The following is a 20278-nucleotide window of genomic DNA, read 5'->3' as shown; positions in this document are numbered from 1 at the left end:
CCCGCTAGTATAATCGCCGGGGTATGTTTTGTCCACCAGTGTAGGATAGAATATATCACGGCGCTGCTGACACATGAACAATAGATCACGTTTTGTGGAAGTCCGAGTGGAGCCTTCGCAGCTCCTTTGAGTTGGCTGGTACATCTGGAAGAGCCAAGATTAACCCTGCGTTTACTGGCCTCGCGTATGGCTGACCCCTCTGACCCAAACTGCAGCCTCAACAATATCGCTTATGGGTTAATATAGGACTCAAAGACGCCCTATAGATGTGGCATCAGTGAATCATCCTCTTAAAAGCGGATAGGATACAAGCAATACAAAAGAGCTGCGTGTTGTTGGGAGATTATCAGCTGTTTGGATAGAAAGTGAAACAAGACACTTCAACAAAAGTCTACAGCCACACTAGTAGCTCTGTGAGGCTGTACATTGGCGTGCTAACATGCTTAAAATAACAATGCTAACATGCTGATGATTAGCGAGTATAATGTTGACATTAGATGTTTTTCAGACCAAACAGTTCTAGGGACTCCGGCTGCCCACTGGGGAGTAGAGGGTGTTACGGGAATCAATTGTCGCTCGCATCCCATCCCGAGCTCACAAAATTACTCCCATCATATCCCGATCACGTGACTACCTCCCCCCCACCCCCAAAAAAAATTCCTGTCCTGCAAAATCCCGAGAGAAAGACTCCCAAATCCTGTCCCGCTCCCGTTTTGTTCCCTATGTTGTCTAAAGTTATCAGACTCTGTTGCCCCCATGTAGCATGTTTGGTTACTCGCGGTCAAATCACTGAAATTTAGGCTACACTTTATATGCGTTACCTGCAGGGCTAGGCGATTTCACTATGTAATTCCTAATGGAGATCTTCTCACAGCTCCTGAAAATGGATTGAGGGGTCCTTCGATGACACTTTCAATTGCAACAGCTTCTTTCCAGAATCCATTTTGCCGACTCTCGGTGTAGTCGCTGACGCTGATTGATTGGCTCGTGATCAGGGCAGCTGCTTTGTCTTGCTCTGATAGGCTACTCTGCGGCTAGCAGTAGCCAATCAACAAACGTATTGGGAGTTGTAAGTGGTTCTCTTTTCTAAAACAAAATGCCTCGCAATCTTTGGGCGCACTCACCGCATTGTAGCGTAATTTTTTTATTTAATCTCCGGCTCCGTCCCGCTCCTGTTGATTTCTATGCTCTATTCCGTCCCTATCACGTTACCAACAGTGAAATTGACTCCTGTACTGCGGGACTCCCGCGGGAATACCGTGACCCTCGCGAGTCCCGAAAAATTGTCACCCTCTACTGGGGAGCTCCCCCGAAAACTAGAGGCTGACATTTTTTTCACAAGATATTTTCAGGGGAACGGGAGGGGACAGGAGTCATTCTTCTGGGATTGGGACAGGAGTTTTTGTGGCACTGGGATGGGACAGAAGTGAAAATGCACTCCCGTGTCACCCTCTACCAAGAACTACATACCTTTTTTTCTGTTTGCATTCGCACCACCAAAAGAAACGCTGAAGTGACGTAAGAGGTAAGGCGGTTGATATAAAAATATTCTTATATATTTCTCCCTTTGCATATATGCTCACTAAAACCTGGACTTCACTGTCGGTGTCTGTGCTTTCTTCCATTTTTTTCATTAATGTCTTAGTTCAACATTTTAGCATGCTAACATTTGCTAGTGCAGCTTTAGCTGGTGGGAATGTTATTATTTTTGCAGGTATACTTGGTCATAAACCAAAGTTATTACAATTCATCCTGAGGGGAACATGAATGTTTGTGTCAAATTTCATGACAATCCATTCAACAGTTGTTGATACATGTCACTCAAAACCACAAATGTCAGGCTCATGGTGGAGCTAGAGGAAAAGTCAGAGGATCACCAAAGTCACCAGGATGAATCCTCTGGGAACCATGAATGTCTGCACCAAATTTCATAGCAATCCATCTAATAAATGTTCAAATATTTCAGTCTGGACCAAAGAGGTTGGCCAACAAACACTTCCACTCCAAGAGCCGCAATCATCTAAACTGAGAAATAACAACTAACACAAACATTTATGTATGTCATCTAAAACTAGGGCTCAGCAGGTGCAAAGTGACACAAGCGGCCACATGACAAAACCTGGTGCTAATCAATTTTTTTTTTTATGATATTTGAAGCTGAGCTATAAATGTGCTCAATCTCTGTTAACTCTCCCTTTGGTTTTATGATGATAAACATGTCGGAGTGGTGGTTTATGAGTGTGGCTGGGTCTTTCTGCAGCGACTATAAAAGCAGCTATGTGAATATCATATGCTTCATGGCTCTGCTGCATGTGCTGGCTGTCATTCAAATACCACAATATATTCTAAACACTGGTGTTTGAAAAACTTAAAACACTAAAAACATCAGCACTGAGTAATACCCAAGGGGAGAAGCAATAACATAATATGGTGATATGATAATAGCTTCACGCTGTGCATGAAATACAAACATGATCATATAGGCTGTCGAGAACCCCAGGGGGTTAAGTGAATGTAATCCTCATTCAGACACAGTGCTAAAGAAGGAGGGAAAAGGAAGGCAGAGAAAGTCATGTGTCAGGGTTCGGCCATGAACAACTGGGAGCCCTGGAGAGGCTGAGGGAAGATTTGAAGCAATCACTATATCAAGAGAGGACTGTTTTCAATGTTAAATAAAAGTTAATAAGAGGTCAAAAGAAGTTTATGAGGAGAAAGCCGCTTAAGGCAAAGGGTAACTAGCCAAAGTGTTCAAACTGGGTCATAGCTTTCACAGAAAATGATGTGATTGACAGCGAGTGGAGACGGAGGGGGTGCAATAGGAATGAGGCACAGGTTCAAAGCTAGCAAGCAGGAGTGGGAAGATCACAGAGGTTGAGCAAAAAGGTTGAAAGAGGGTACAGAGGGAGCCCAGAGTGAAGGCTTTGAAAGAGCCTTATCTGTGACCCATCTGTCTTGACATGCACACTCCTCTGGTTAGTGCCCTGGAGGGGAGGGAAGGGGAGCAGCATGCGTGTCAGTAACTGAGTGTGCAGGGCTCAGGGCTAAGGCCTTGGTCTGTGCACTCTGGCCCGAAAACCAGCCTAACCAGCCCTATGCTTTAACGCCTCAAGGAAAAACTCTCATGACTTACTGCTGTGATCATGGGATTGACTGAGCAAAACAAGGATACAAAAAAAAATGCATTAACCAAAAGGCTGTCACACAGTGAAAATACAGATATTACTTAATTTGACTTTTCATCTTTGCTGTCAGCTGATTTTGTCACAAACGTTTTCAGTGGCATCTCTTTTCTTTTTGGTCATTTGTTGAAAGACACAGGATCACCAGATCTGAAATGGGCTGTCTGATGACCAAGTCTGCATTTAGGGAATTGTATGAGTTGTTATTACAACGTTTATTATTGCCATTGGAGTGAACCACGAAAATGTAACATTCCAACACGTGCCTGATTGTTTTCCTATTTTTCTCCATAACCTAACCACTCGTTTTACTTCATTAGAAACAAGAAAGGTTAAGTGAGGAATTACAACCAGCTGCCTAGTTACTGATACATTTTGGGGACACCTGATCCTCCTGAAAGTAATTTTCAGAACAGCTATTTCAGGAGTTGTTGAAAATCATACATCACAGGACTGCAAGTCCATCGTTCCCAGTCTCATGAAAGTCAAACCATTTGTCACTATTCAATTAAAATGACTCACTTTCACTTGATACTATCTTATTTCTCCTGAGTGGAATTAACCTCTTGACTCTCAGTAATTTGCAGTGTTCCGTCTAACAATAAATGTACATTTACATATATATATATATATATACACATACATACATATATATATATATATAAACTGTGACTAAGTGTATATACACATGAAAGTGTGTTGAGCAAATAGTTGTGGTATCTGTCATTATTCAAATACAGATGTTATATCTACATTTAGGCCAAATTTTTACACATAATTTAGACTTTGTTTATGGTGGTCAAGCTTTTAATGCTTCAACAACAGTGGTGGAAGAAGTATTCAGAGCCTTTACTTAAGTAAAATACTAATCCCACACTGTAAAAATACTCTGTTACAAGTAAAAGTCCTGCATTGAAAATGTTACTTAAGTAAAAATATATGTAAGTATTACCAGGTGCAGAAAATGCAGAGAAATCCTCACATTTTAGAAACCGGAAACGATCAAAACAGTTCTTTCAGTCAACTAAGTGACTAATTGGCTAATTATTTCAGCTTCACATGTAGACCTGTATATTGTTGTGTAGTGTAATATATAATAAAACAATATTTTTTAAGAAGTAACTGTTAACTGTTTTGTGTGCAAAAAATCCTAATTTGTAAAGTAAGTAGTAACTAAAGCTGTCAGATCGATGTAGTGGAGTAAAAAGTACAATATTTCCCTTTGAAATGTAGTGGAGTAAAAGTATAAAGTGGCATTAAAAGAAAAGACTCAAAGTAGTACAAGTACCTCAATTGTGTACATAAGTACAGTACTTGAGTAAATGTACTTAGTTACATTCCACCACTGCTCAACAATCTCAGAAAACAAGGTGCAGAGGTCTACCTGGGATTCTATGTCTTATTTCCTGACAGTGCACAGTAATCATGACAGGTGGAGCCTGTATTTCTGCTACAAAAAAGTTGTAAAAGGCAAAAGAAGAAATCTAACTTAAAATTGCATCACTAAGAATTACACCAGTGATTTGTAATCAGTTTGTGAGGTCCTTGCCAGTTCCCACCATTACTGTCCTCAGCAAATATCTCATTCCAAGTTGTTTTGCATCAAATCCAACCTCCTAAGATGTTTGACTTTACTTGCATGTTCAGCACACCTGGGAGATTTACCATAATGAATACCTGATGCAGTGAAGCAGTTAATTCCGCCTATAAAATAACTCCCTTCCTCCTTCCTGTGGGCCCCGGCTGTTGTTTATCAAACGAGGTAACGTCCTGTCATGTGACCCCTCCTCCCTCCCAGAAACCCACCTGTGAGGACTTTTCTCTTAATCCCTCTCTAGCCTCCCCCCCCCCCCCCCTTTTTTTTTTTTTGTTTTGCTGTGCGCTTTGAATACTTAGACTACTGAGTGTAACTAATTCTCCCACACAAGGATATTGTCTTCTCCCTATCTCTGCTTTTGTCCTTCTCTTTCAAGCTGGCTATTCACTGATTTCATTAGTTGGCGGTGTGGTGAGAGAGAGTTGGCTAAAGGGGGGGGCTTCCCAATTAAAAAGCCTTAATAGCCTATTACCATCACCCTAAATTCAACTCTGTTTTTTTACAACATGAAACCAGCTAAAGATTAATCACCAGACCAGCGTGGGAGCTTTTAAAAGCCATTCTTTGATTAATAAACTGTAATTAGGACTGATGATTGGGAACTGCCTTCTGTAATGGTTTAACTACAACAGTGAGCAACATATTGTAGTACTATTTCAATATTACTATGGGACAAAATTGTGCTACAGTTTCCTTTATGACAAACAATTTCTATTGTGCAATGACATGAGGTTTAGTGTTAAGACAATAAAAGTAATGACTGTTGTTCCTTGTGAGGGTTTGAATTAAATGCGTTTAACAGGCTGCTATTCCTAGACACATGCTGCACAGATCCAGCAGCTGACCAGGGGGCCAGAGGATGAAGCCAGTCCCCTGGGATGACCAAACCACTCTTTCTCAGACACCCATTTGTCGTACCCACCCCACCTCCTCCTCCCGATGGATGACCCTGCAACCAGCAGGGGTCAGCTGCGCAGAAGGAGCCCCCCCCCGCACCCCTGCCCTCAGTCCGGAGCCGCTGCGTAAATCAGCGGCTGTTCATTGCGGGAACCCTGCCCTGCCCGAGGTCTCAGCCCAGCCTGGCACCATCTGTCCCGGGGCTCTGACGCAGAAACAGCGCTGCCAAGGTGGGTTCCCACTGACCTGCTGCACCGTCCAGGCCATATGGGCCAGACCTGGGACCGGAGACAGATCCATCACCACCGCAGTCTGGACATGGTAGAAAAGGCTTGGTGCACGTCTACTGGAAATCGACTCTGAAAGAGCTGATACAGTTGACAAAGTAAAGGAACTCCTTAAAATAAAATGCAGTCCATTACATCAATGCTACAAATACACAATTGCTATATGCTTCTGGTAAATATAAGTCAAACGAATAGCTTATTTATGATATTTATTGTAAAGCCATTGTATCAATTGTGTCCATCCCCATGTGGGGACATTGACTGGCCTTTCAATATTTCTAAATATTCTCATGAAACTTCTCAAAAAAACAAGAATTTGATATTCCTTTGAGTACACAATTAAAAAAAACATGATTTAGAAAAATAAATATATATAATTTATCTTCCATTAACCATCTCACAACCCCTCCGATTTATCTTGTGACCCTGTGGAGGGGCCCTGACCCCTAGGTTAGGACCCACTGGACTAAACTACCTCACTATATTACAGTGACATGCTGATTACACATTGATGCATCAGTATTAAAAATCTAAGAATTTTAATATAAAATAAATAATATATCATTCACAGGTGCCATTTTACTGTAGGGAAATGTATTTATTTTTTTTTAATCATTTTTGCTAATGGTACTTCTCGTCAGTAGGATTTTGAATTACTTTTTCTCATAATTGTATTTCTACATTGTTGCTACTTTTACTAGGTAAACGACCTGAGTACTTCTTAAAGCACTGGTTAGCCTAAAATCATCAACATTTTAAACCAACCCCATATCAACATCTCATTATGGAAAACAATTCTTAGTTTAATGTACTTGTATCAGCTTGTGTATGTATGAACTTTAATTTGGCTTTTTAATTGAATAGATTTAATTAAAAAACACATTAATTAATGGCCACTGTATTAAAACGCTATCAAAATTACACGTGTATAACGTACGCAAACCTGAGCAATAAGATCTAAATAGACTCTGACAGTGCATAACATCGCCTGCATAAGAAAGCAATAACAAATGGCAGAAAGATTACTACAATTACCTAATCATGTACAAGTACTGTTACTTGACAAAGTATTACTGAAGTGGAAGATGACTTGTGTAAAAAGCTACTCATGTAAAGAAGCTTTTCTGAACACAACACAGAGTATGGTAAGTGTGAAAGGGCCATTGTGGCAGCCTGATCCCTCTGAGTGATGATCTCAAAAATAGTGACCATCTCCTGTGTGATCAGACACCGCCACACAAAGTTAAATACAAACTTAACCCTTGTGTTGTCTTCCCGTCGACCATGCAACTTTTTGTTTTTCTGGGTCAAAATGTAAACTTTTTTTCAACGTTTTGGACGTCTTTTTCGACACTTCTGTTGCTTTTCCACCGATGTTTTTGTCACTTCTTTCAACATTTTTTTTTTCTGCACCTTTTGACGTTTTTGTGCGTTATTTTCCCCATGTTTTTGAAGCTTTTCCCGACATTTTGTCACTTTTTTCAACGTTCTTCTATATAAAAAAAAAAATCTAATGAAATTGAATACAACTTGTGAAGAACGTTGTAGGGGAGCCATCCACATTATTTCTTTTGAAAACTTGGTTGAAAGAAACCAAAATTTCTGATAAAGAAACTTTTTGAAAATGGGTCAAATCTGACCAGAGGACAACAGGAGGGTTAAGTAGACCCCCCCCTTCTGATTAGGCCTTAATTGCACAGCTGTAGGCTACTCTCAAATTGCTGTTTTTCTTGCCAAAAGTAGTTGAGTAGATTACTTTGTCCACATCTATTGAAGTGAAGGCAAAATTACTGATCTTAGAATACACTAAACAGGAAAAGTGCATGAACAAAAAAAAAAAAAAGTCAATTAGAGCACTTACAATTCCATCTCTGGCCATAACAAGTCAATCTATAAAGGTGAACTGACCGACCCTGTTACTTTGCTGTATACCTGCCATGGACAAAATAGGTGATGTACTACTCACACATGTAAAACAGGCCAACGTTTTAAGTGCAAGACAAGTCTCTACACTCCACCTAATCACCCTTGACGACTTGACGTCTTCTCCCTCTCCATCATAACAGCACCTGGAATCAAGACACGTAAATCCTATCGGCAGAGACAGTCTGCGAGTCCCCGGGCAGTACAGCCCAGCTTATTGCTTTCTCCCACAGCCCCGACCTTGCTTTTTGCCCCCTTAGGCCCGGCTCTAATGGGTGAGCAGGGGTCATAAAGTGGTTGTGTTACTGTTTTCCTTTTTCCAAACCAGTGACAGCAGTTGTTCACCCTCCTCACCGGAGCCTTTTGTGAGTCCTGACAGCCTGTCAATTCCAGGCGGAGGATGATAGTAGGCCTAGAAGACGACACGCATTACCTTGAAGTGACACCACATTCCACTGAAGGTCTGTCTTTATGAGCCAACAATAACTTTGAATAGGTTGTGCAGCAAAGCATTACAAGTTTGCTTTGGCTCTGTGGTGTGCGTTTGGTGCCGTCTCTTTCTTGTCAAATGTGGACGTTTCTTAAAAAAAATAAAAATAATAATAATATCTGTAGCAAATTCATCTTGCAGATAAATGATAATTGGGGTAAAGGATCCTTGTTTGTTAAGACTCCCACCAACTATTTTCGACGTGTATGTGTTGTCTTATCACGCTCGGGGGCTTGAGGAGTGATTTTTGGCTGTCATCAGGGTTGATGGTAGGACAAGAAGACCTTTAACAGTGACATATACAACCCCAAACCCAAAAAGACAAAAATAGACGCCCACCCTCTCTTACACACCCCCACACACACACACACACACACACACAGTAAAGAGTGTGTCATTCTGAGCGCAAGCTACTGAACATGTTGTACTTTTGTCCTCTGGTCTGTTCAGCCAATTGCTGAAAAGCTAAAACAATAATAATCCAGATAAATATAATTGATCATTATCATTTATAATTCATGGGATAATTGTATCAAAGACTTTTGTCACCCTTGATTTCAGAGACAATTTGTTCTGTTTTTGTGTCCAATGTGTTGTGAGCTAAAACATTTGATACTGGATTTATGTTTATATTTTTACGTTATAAAATACATTGAGTGGTTAAATTTCTCGCACATTAGCCCTGGGGTTACTTATTTTATCACCATTTTGTGTTTTTAGTAAGACTACATGTACAATCATGAAGAGAAGATAAAAACTGACTTCTAACATCTTGTATTCATCAGCCCTCTCACCCAATTCAGTTTGTCATGTAATTGTGCACATACTGCCCTCGTGTGTTGAGCCAGCTGTACTAACATTATTCACACTCTCTCACTATATAAGATTACAATTTATAAATTCGGAATTCCATTTATTTCATAACACGGTTATCTGAGATTATTTAGATAAATAAGCATAACTGAAATTGAACTTTTTAATTAGAATATTCTAGCATAGTTATGTTAAGTGATTATTTGGGACTTATAGAAAGATGTTGGTAACAAATTACATTTGACCAACAGGGTGGCAGGTTTGTAGAAGGCATACAAGGCGAGACTTAGAAAAATGTAAACCTACCCTTTAAAAGAAGGTGAGGGACCCCGGACCTGTTTCTTAAGACTTGAATGTCATGACACCGCCTCATTGTTTCAGTCAGATACAGTTCACAGGTTTATTTTATCATCTTAATTATGGTAAGACCATTATAACTGAATTCAAGCATGACCCCTGCCACTCACACATTTTCAGTTGTCAGGTTGTGTAAAGAGTTAATTTTTAATAAATGTCCTGCCTGGTTATTAAGACTTTCAATCATCAATCGCAGAAATGTTTTTTATTCTAAGAATACTGTTATTTTGACTCACTTGCAGCAATGCAGTAATGACCATCCACTCTTGACCTCTGGTAAATGCCATTATTATTCATGCAATATGAGCTTTTCTGACAATACAGTTCCATTATTTACTGCACCAATCTGAAATCATGGAGACTAAGAACTATGAGCGGCAGGATTGCTATGGAAAGTCCTCACACTAGCCTATGGAATTGCAGTGTTTGCTCAGTATTGTACTAATTCAACACTAGTGCAAAATATACCTACGACCACGAACCACCTGTTTTGCGACGGGCTATTGTAACATTTGTTTGATTGCACAAAATGTAGCTCTAAAACACACTGTTGATTTAATGTTTACAATGTATGTTTTATTATGATAGAATAACCACAGAAAACCCATTTTTGTATTATTATTTGTATCTACAACAGAATCCTGACTGCCATTACATTAACGACAATGATTTTTACACCTCTTCTACAGCATTCACCTGCCTTCTTCACAGTTAAGTCCGACAGCTTCATAGTCCAAACCTTTACTCCCGCCCGGCCTTCAGTTTCTCCTCCACTGTGTGATCTCCCCTCGAGCCTCCCATGCAAGGCGGACTCTTAGCCAGGGAGGGGTTACTTCTCCACTGCTCAGGAGTTTTTGCTTGGATTGATAGTGCATGAACGCAGCTACTCAACTCCTTCTTCAAAGCCTCATTAACCAGACGGTGGCGCTTTATCAATGACAGACCCTCAAACTGGGAGCTGACAACCAGGACACGGAAATGGGATTCAGAGCCAGGGGGCACAGCGTGCATGTGGCTTTCATTGTGGACCTCTAAGTGGACCGGCTCGAGTGTGTCGGTCAGTTTGGATCTGATAGACCTCTCAATGGGCCGGCTGGGGTCTGGGTCCATGTGTGGTCTGAAGTGGGCCAGAGGCCGGTTTAAGGCAAGACTGGTAGAGATGGGCCGAACACAGCGGAGGACAGTAGGCAGCATCGGAGGTTGTGGCAGGAGACCACCTATGAAAGCCAGATGGGTATAAATACAGGTGACGGGCTATTCAATGACCGGAAAGATATACATGTTCTGGTATGCATTTTGATTTATTAACAAGCTTTGAGGTGTACTAACACACTACACTAGTATCAATTAGGTACACGGCATTGGAAGATAACCTGAGTTTAAGTATTGGAAACGGATTCAGGAGAGAAAAAGCTGGATCAGTGCATCTCTAAATGTACATCACCTACTGTAGAAATGCCCATTATTACATACATGTCTAACATCTAAGGAAATAATAATAATTACAAAAGATAATCACCTTAGTAGTCATATATGCTTTAATACATTAGACTGCTGGCCAGTATGGAAAAAAAGGCTCTCTTTCCATCCTTATTCTGCATTGTAAAGCCTCATCTGACTGCTGCTAAGTGGTAGAACTTAGGCTGATCACGAAATGATCTGTGTCAAAGTGGGCCTACATTTCGAAACACACACTATCAGTTCAATTGTAACACTACTAAATTGACCAAGACAACTCCACATTTAACTAAAACCTCAATGGTAAATATACAATTGAGACAATGTCATCAAAAACTAAACAGTGTAAAATAAATGTAGAATTCATAGCAGAGCTGTTTGATTGAATTGGATTAGATTGTAACGTTACATGTGTACATAATAAAGTGACCCCTGAGGTAAGTCAATCATTTTTTAACGTTTAGAGTCATCGATGTTTTATTGACTCAGTAGTAGCAGCATTTCCTTGCTGCCCGTTAGGTGGACGCACATTTCGGCAGGAATACGTGTTAAGGAGTCTCCATGCGGCAAGGGGTGCAGCATGCATTATTTGGCAGAAATGACAGTTACTGCCCGCGAGTTGGACGCAATTCTCGGCAGGCATTAAAAACTCAACACAACACCTGTCATGGCAGTTCCAGTGAAAGCCTGGCGTCAGATGAACTGAAAGCCTGTGTTATCCACTCAAATAAATAACAGAATAAATGTAGTTGTATGCAACTGTAGTGGTGACACGACTTTTAATAACGGTAATAATGCTTTTACGGCGCCAGTTTTGCGAATAGCTAGCTAGGTAGCGTAGCTACTTATCTAAACCTTCAAGCTACACTTGAGCTAATTTACTGCTTGTTTGCTAGCATTCGCTGTTAGCTCTCATAGCAAACATCACGTAAGAAAACTGAGATTTAAGGAGTCTCAACGCCGAACAGCCCCATTAAAAGATAATGCATCGGTATGTGTTTATTAATACACATCACCTAGTCAATAAGCTAAGGTGTAGAGTGAATTTTGTTAACTAACGCTACTCACCTTGCAAGCTCCGTCCCTGGTACCATAAACGCAACACTAACCGGAAGTGCTAGAACACCATCTGGGTTGTGTAGTTTTTTTGTTTTTTTTTAACGCTTTGAAGTCCTGTAGCAGCACTGCTGGAAGCTGCATTATTTTAACCATTTCTAGTGTCTGTTATTACGGAAGCGTATTATACGGATGTTACAAACACAAAACAACATTTATAGACAAAGAAATGACAAAGATTGACTTTTCATACTTTGTTTATTTCGTGGTTCTTTGTTATCCATTGTGATTCCAAAGGGTCAGTTGCACAGCATAGCGCAAACCCAAACAAAAATCAACAATGAGAAAATATAAGAAAAGATCTCACACACCGTTTAACAGAACTGATGTTGTCACATTTAGGCTAACTATGATTCATAACCGGTATTTAACATTGATGTAATTACTTGTATTTCATTCTCATTTACAAAATACACAAAATCAAAGACAACATACAGCATTGTTCATTTACACTTTTTTTTTTTTTTTTTATAACCTTTTTGTTTATATTAATGGTTCCACAAACAGTTTCTATACTTACAATCAACTAGGTTCTACAGCACAGTACAATGACAACGGTGATAAATTCTTTGTTACATTTAATTAATGGCAATGCAATCTTGTTGACAAAAGCCTCAAGACTTAGGGTTGTTGTAGAGAGTACACACGAATGTTAGCTGTTTCATTATTAAGCCAACACTCAGCATTTTAGTGGACAAGGCCAGCATATAGTAATGTGCTCCAATTCCCCAATAGCTTCAAAGAAGAGAATAAGAGACAAATACCCAAACACTTATTGCTTTGTTAACTTTTTGCACTCACGATTGACTGTTGCGCAGGCAACAAGTTAATTATACAAAAAACCCTGTAACATAAGCTAAGATATGTATCTACAAGAGACATTTTAACTTGGACCGAGCCTGAACTGAGTCACTGAGACAGGACAGCGCTTTAACAGCATTCCATGTTGAACAAATACAACAGTTATCTTGACATCTTCTTAAATTTCATGGGTGATACAGGACAACATACAGAGAATAGAACTCCTGATGCTTAGCCTTTATATTTGTACAGCTTATGTGTGTTTATATACTGTCAATGTGCTTTTATGAGGGCATATGAGGACATTTTGTTTTCTGACTTGCTGGCCATTTTCTTTTTCTTCTGGCTTCTGAAGCCATCAATTCTTGCAGTTTGAAAACAAATGCACCTGGACTCAGGCAGACAGGTTCTCAGATGAGTTGTGCTAAATCTTCATTACTATAATAAGTCCAGTTGTTTTTGTTTTACATGTTACATGTTAGATGGCTGACAACCTACAAAGACTGACTGCAATATAGTATATTTCCAGGGGTCAAAATGTTTGAAGAGCTATCTTATTAGTTACATTATAAGTACTTTTATTTACATATATTCATATCTATAACAGATAATTGGTGGTGTAATGTGTAAACTCAGGCCATACAAAATATTTGGCAATAATTAATGAGAGGTGGTACTCATGGCACACTTATAGATAATGGGTCAGATGTAAAATTTGAACGATTAGGGATTTATCAGTGTGAGAAGGAGGGAGTGAAATGTAAGGGGCAGGTCATCAAAGCTCAAAGCACCTATGTTCACAACTGCACTCGTGTTCATAATCTTGTCATTTGGTAGGTTTTGGTCTTTGTGCTCTTGCTAAACGCTCACCTTGTTCTTCATTAAATCACTAGCAAGACTGCGTCAGATTGTGTCTTGAAGAACTCAAGGCATTCACAATTGTGCATGTACGACAGTGTACATTTAGTGCAATGGGTTGTCTATTTTATTTTATTTTATTATTAACTGTCTTTGAGTCTACGTATGGCTGCTATCCTACAAAATGGCAGTTTGGACGAAAACGTTTTTTTTGTTAATCTGACATTTTCATGATTGTTTTTCCTCAACCATGCAATTGTGAACATATCACTCTTGCTTTTCTAGATGAGGGGAATGTGGCAATAATTTTCGCCAACACCTTGCTGTTATAATGTGGGATATATGACAATCAGCCCTTGGCAGTGAGTTCTCTATGGTGAATCTCGGGTTATATTTAGCTACATTTGTATAATAAAGCACTAATAAACACAAGGTCCCCGTGCACTTGAAATCCATACCTTCATTAGAAGAAAAATCCTTTCAACTGCAATTATTCCTCATTGTTTAACATGTTATGTGCCCCAAGGACATCGTAAATTAGTAACATTTTACTTTGCAATTTTTATATTTACTCTACTGATGATAAAATCTAATCGTTCAGCCTGTCTTGATCCAAGAGCAAAAGTTCAGTATGTTATCACACCATGTTCACTTATCATTATATAAGACAGCTACCCCACAAACGTTCACTAATCAGGATGTTTGCCAAATATGAAATGGTAAAATATATAAATATAGACAAAAAAAATAAAAAAATCTCAATATTGCACAGAGGTTCAATATTGCACTAAGAAGCACACTCACATTAATATAAACATTCAGTTCACACAAACAATTAGATTAAAGTCGGTCATCTCTTACACACTGAAACCAACAAAACTAAAAGTGTAGCCTTTTTGTGTAATTTCTTTTTCTCCTTTGTAATTACCTACTTTTCTTCCACATGTGTACATTATATGATTTAAGGTAATAAAGGAATATTTTTAAGAATATATTTTTAAGAACATCCTGTGGAAACTGCTCTCCTCTAAGGAGGAGATCAGCTGTCGTGGTATCACTGCTACCAACGGCAGAATAAAAGCATGGTGCTGTCTGTTGTGGTTAGGAAATGTCAAAGCATTACGGGGACTTAAGCCAGACTAACCGATGAGCAAGTGCAACTTGTCCAAAGCTCTGTTTTTACATGTTGTACTCTCAATTTTCATAAATTTACATACATACTTTGTGACATGCATAACACCCTCCAAAACATATATTGTAAGAGACGAACATACTGTAAGCCTAGGAGGAGAGGTACTAAGAAGGCATTTCTTACAAAGGGATATCCAGTATGATTGAAAAAAGGTGATTGATTGTGAGATTCTGAACATTTTCATCAAGTCAAGAAAATGTTGGGGAAATTCACACTGGCAAATGGTTGTGCTTTAAATGTACACTTTAACAAACATCTTCATCTTTGTGATGAAATCATGACAGCACACAATGTTCACTTGGCATGGGAAACATAACCATTGGGCTAACTGATTCGAAAGATCTCATAATCTCACAAAGGTGATCAGAAACAATGTTTTAAAGGGAGAAGGGGCTCGATTGATCTCCTTGTCACATTCTAACAATAACAAAAGCAAACCTGGAATGTTCTATAATCTATAAAATGGCAGTTAATCTGTACACCAACACAAAACCCCAGGAGACAAAGAATGAGGACAGGTCTTTGTTTAAGAGAAAGCCAAGAGAGTTGGGTCTTGGTTTTCCCACGCATGGTCAAAAATGCTTCAAATCAAGGCATTAAATGTCACATTTTTGATTTTATGTCCAACAATGGCAAAGAACCCAAGACTTGACAGGTGAGTTGAATTTGCTGAGAAGAATGGAGGTGACTACAGAGAACTCTGTAACAATGGCTAGTGGTCATTTCTATGAGTCTATTTGCATGGCTCATTATCAAGAACCCCCATCCCGACCTCCAACCCCAGGTGTATGTACGGTACTTGGATTTGGGGCCAAATATAAATGTACTATTTTATCCCATGGGAATGAAATGTCATGCTCTCACTGAACATGTTAATATTACGTTTGCATCACGTTTCGGCAACAATTCTGAGAAATCATCAGCAATTTGTCTCAGCTCAATGTTTAGTCGAGCATTCTAATAGTTTGTCACAGCTTCACTATTACCTTAATCACCAATCCAAAATATTTACAGCAGATCTGTGTCGCTCTTCTGCGTTGTGTTATGTGCAGAAACTTTACTCTATCATTATGAGAGAGGGGTTAGAGGGAAGGATTTGGAGGGCTCTTGAACTGTTCTTTCACAGTGTGGTGAAAACTCTTCTGCCCCCCCGGAGAGTTGTTGGCGCCACACTATTGCAGCACCTGACCTCGCGTCTCTGGTAGTTTGAGGGCCAGAAAACTGCCCACCGCCAGCGCCCCCGAGGCAAAGAGGATGGGCACAGCCTTGGTGATACCAACAAACGAGGTAAAGATGCTTATGCCTAAAACAGCCGCTAATTTACAGAGGGCGTTGAGGAAGCCAAATGCTGTGGTTCTGAGAAAAGAGAGGGGGCAGATAAAGAGTACAGAGTCAGTCTGTTGTTAAAAATGTATCAAGAAGGAATAAAAACAACCAAAGGAAAAAAGCAGTGGAATTATAGAGTAACAGAAGATTCATCTTTCACTTTGTATCTCAAATACAGTCTCAGAATTTAATCTGCTTTTACAATTTATTTATTTTAAAAGCTGTAGGGACTCTATGTAACCACAAGGTGGAGCTACATCATGTAAAATGAAAATGTAAAAGCTGTTTCCACACTGAATACAGATGGGCAACCCAAAAGATACATGTTCTTGCTTTGGTAACATTTTTTAATTATGTTATCCACAAATTCTCATATCTTGTCTTATATTAGGTTGCATTTCAATGAATAAATCCAAGTAGGATTTACACACTCAGCTATTTCCAAAAAAAGATCAAGTCCTACTAAAGCCATTGGGTGGCAATAAGACAGCTAAGTGCTTTACATCACATGCATCACCAATGATTTCACCCCACAATGTCATCCATCCCCGTAGGCCAACCAATCATTGTAGGGCAACTCTTATGACATAATTTGACACGTCATTCAGCCCCACTGACCGTGTCTTCACTGTGTCAAGGAGATTTCATGCCTAAATTTCCTACCTCTTGTCAGAGGGGTAGAGCTCGACAGTCAGCACATCCAGAGCATTCCAGGAAGCGATGCTGATTCCCCCGAACAGGCAGAGCAGAGCAATCATGGCTGACTCGCTGTTGCCAAAGGACAGGAAGAAACAACTGACACAAGAGATCACACTGGAGCCAGCTGGAGGTAGACAAAGGGAGACAAAGAAAGGTGGAGGGAAGCAGTGATGTATGAAGAAAGGAAGGAAATCGTGCATATATAAACAGAAAATTATTATTAGCCTGTACTTTTGAATTCTAATGTAATTAGACCAGACAGTGCATGCCAGAAAAAGTGTAATATACATGATCCCATCGCTCTCACATAATGTAGACAAATCTTTTTTGGGACTTTTTCTTCCAGATCCTTTTCTCTCAGTCCTAGATTACAGTAATATCATCTACAGCATCAGTCTCTAGGTGTAATTTATCACTCTGCACTTTTTAAGTGGGCCGACCTTGTCTCTGTGTCAGAAGAGAAAATCTGGAATTTATCAAATTTGTTCTGCAGAACAGCAATCCCATCATATACCCTGAGAGACACAGTCAGGGTCCACCACAGGGCTCCTTAAGACTAAGAGGCACTCTGATTTATACATGTGGAAAATGTGCGAAAAAGTATAGTGTCGTACTTGGCTATTTGGAGGACACCACGTCATTAGCTGGGAAACATCCAACCTCATCCATTCCTAATGTGAGGTCACAGTAGCACCCACTGAACTATCCTAACTTTTTTTAAACTGTATTTATCAGGGCATTGCTAGCTTAATCTGCCTGTTTTTTTTCAGCAACTTCTCTGCAATTCTACAGAGTGGTACAGTACAAGTCTTCTACCAGCAGCAAATGTGCAGCTATAATGCAACAAATAAGAAAAGTGCCTTGAACACACAGCCCAGGGTTTGTAAGGTAGAGGAGGGTGTTTCAGAAGATCTTTTAACACTCAGTTTTCCACTGATGTGCAAACTTAACTCCCATTCAACTTTTCTTTCCATAGACATGGTGCTGACTGAGTAATGTGGCCCTGCGCTCATATTACCTAGCATCCTCAGCCGTCCGATCTTGTCCATGAGCAGCGCGGAGACAATGTTGCCCGGCAACACAGCCAAGGTGCCCAGGAAACTGACGAAGTAGACCATGTATGCATTGTTCTCATCACTGACGTCACTGAGCAGGCAGCCTTCTTTATTGTGCAGGAAAGTGCTGTTGATGAGCTTGCAGTTGACCAACCTATACTTGAAGAGATCTGGCGAGAAAGGAGGGTGGGGGCACAAAAAAGTTTTATTATTGTTATTTCAAACACTTTTTTTGCACAATTTTCCTTTTTTGTGAACACATAAGTGACAGAAATCTTGTGCTGTTGTTTAAAGGACAAATCCGGCTCAAAATGAACCTAGGGGTTAATAACACATGGGTACTGAGTTGACCGTTCTCTGGGATGTTTTCATGCTAATCGAATGTGACCAGTTTTATCGCAAACCGCTAAATACCTTATAACGCTAGTCGTCGGGGCAGAGAGAAATCTCTATTTCTATACCACTAACAAAGTACAAAATAGCACCACACTTCCACGGTACCATAATGAGGGTGCCTACATGTAAACCGAAGCATTGAGAACTTTGTAAGTGTACAGACAGTTTATTAAAAAGATAGTTTAGAAACACAGTACCGTTCATATATACATGCGGGCTGCAGTACCGTTCATATATACATGCGGGCCGCGGGCGCCATCTTGTGAATACAGTGTATTATTGTAATAAGTGATAATTGAAGTGATGCTATTTTTAAGTTGATTCAGTGCAAAAAGGCTACATATTTCATATACCTCATTTTAAACAATATATTTACTTTTCTACGAATTGTTCCTTTTTCAATAAATGCAGCAAACCGGAGCATCCGGAGTAAACCCAAGTTTTACGGACCTTAGTCTGTGACGCAATGACGTCCGTCACATTATGTCCTCATTTTAGTAGTTTTACGTGACTCATTTTAAGCCAATCCCTGATGTTTAACTAAACCTAAGTATTTTTGTTGCCTTAACTTAACTATTTCCGTTTCACAACGTTAACCATGTGTTTAAAACTGCGGCTCTTAGGTTTAATAGAACGGTCACATGATTAAACCGGCACCGTGGGACAGTAAATACTGTAGAATGGCCGTATGTGTTGTTTTGGGAGTCTTTGGAAATGGACCTTTAATGTCGTTTAGGTATGAGGATGTGTTGTCTAAAATAGTGGCTTGTAAAACAGTGACAGGCCTGACAGCGGTTACTATTTAAACCATGGACATATAGCTACAATCACCTGTCAAACAAAGCTTGAATCCTTTCTTGTGCTCTGGAAAAACAGCATCAGGCTATATAGCTACAGTATATTACAAATATAGTATGTAGGCTATAGTTTAGGGTTAAATCAGCACCATGGACAGAGCGTCTTAGACATACTTGTGATTCTGTGCTATACAGTAAATAAAATTGACTTGACACAAATAACTTACAAATTGTCACTTTCAGAATGACGACATGATCATTTGGGCTAATGCAACTAGAATGTCTCAACCAATTTTTTGCAACCCCACAGGTATTTTATTATATTAAAATATTTTTTTGTGTGGAATCAAAGCTCAATAGTATCTGCCAAGAGTCACTCCATGGCAGTAGGTGAATATGCATTGACATCTTCCCAATTACCAATCTTACAGTAATAGCACTGTACGTTGATACACTGTGAAGAATAGTCCTTTGAGCGTGTAGCTGAGTACATAGGGACTAACATGCCACAACTGTATAGCCCAACTGCATTCGTCATTGTGGTTTGTTCCCATCATGCCGCATTGTAATAATAAAAAGATACACAATGACAACTATCAGACAGCCTCAAGTTCTGAACAGGGAGCCAAAAAAGAGATTAAGTATTAGTAAGCAAACAAGTTTCTAATTCCCTTTCTAATGAGGAACTCCTGGCTGCTGCTGATAGCAGCTGTGAGTGATTGCTTGACATGTGTTAAGACTGCAAAACAACTAACAAAGCGAGCGGAAGGTCTGGCTGATATATCTATTGTATCTAAGTGTTTGCATGCGTGGATACAGCTGCTGAAACCTGTGTCCCCTTTCTAAAACGTACAAAGACACAGTTCTCCTCGGCTTTCTACATGTAACATCTGTTGTCATTTCGGCGGAGAAAAATAAATCATAGAGAGAGTTTGGCAATTTTAAACCTGAAATAATGGAGGGTTCAGTCTGGGTTGCTAGGAGACATTGCTCTGCAATGCTGCATTCGGTGTAGTGCCAGTTAGTCAGTGGAGAGG

General features: G+C 39.7%; 2 protein-coding genes across 2 annotated transcripts in view; both read right to left on the bottom strand.

Moving 5' to 3' along the window:
- Positions 1 to 10097: 10097 nt before the first annotated feature.
- bola1 (bolA family member 1) lies at positions 10098 to 12156 on the bottom strand. Its single transcript, XM_078252252.1, has 2 exons — positions 12070 to 12156; positions 10098 to 10760 (listed from the first exon to the last, which is right to left on the bottom strand). Exon 2 carries the CDS (start codon positions 10735 to 10737, stop codon positions 10285 to 10287), a length of 453 nt encoding a protein of 150 aa, XP_078108378.1. The 5' UTR covers positions 10738 to 10760; positions 12070 to 12156; the 3' UTR covers positions 10098 to 10284.
- A 140-nt stretch (positions 12157 to 12296) lies between these two features.
- sv2a (synaptic vesicle glycoprotein 2A) overlaps positions 12297 to 20278 on the bottom strand; it is a 51491-nt gene continuing 43509 nt past the window's right edge. Inside the window, exons 11-13 of the mRNA XM_078252251.1 lie at positions 18012 to 18218; positions 16958 to 17117; positions 12297 to 16324 (exon numbers count right to left, since the gene is read on the bottom strand). Coding sequence (XP_078108377.1) covers positions 16141 to 16324; positions 16958 to 17117; positions 18012 to 18218 — 551 coding nt within the window. The 3' untranslated portion in view covers positions 12297 to 16140. The remainder of the gene's footprint in view (positions 16325 to 16957; positions 17118 to 18011; positions 18219 to 20278) is intronic.

This window comes from Sander vitreus, chromosome 6 (genome assembly GCF_031162955.1).
Source record: "Sander vitreus isolate 19-12246 chromosome 6, sanVit1, whole genome shotgun sequence".
NCBI lineage: Eukaryota > Metazoa > Chordata > Actinopteri > Perciformes > Percidae > Sander > Sander vitreus.
Note: the sequence above shows the minus strand (reverse complement) of the source record. Positions and strands in the feature narration are given on the sequence as shown.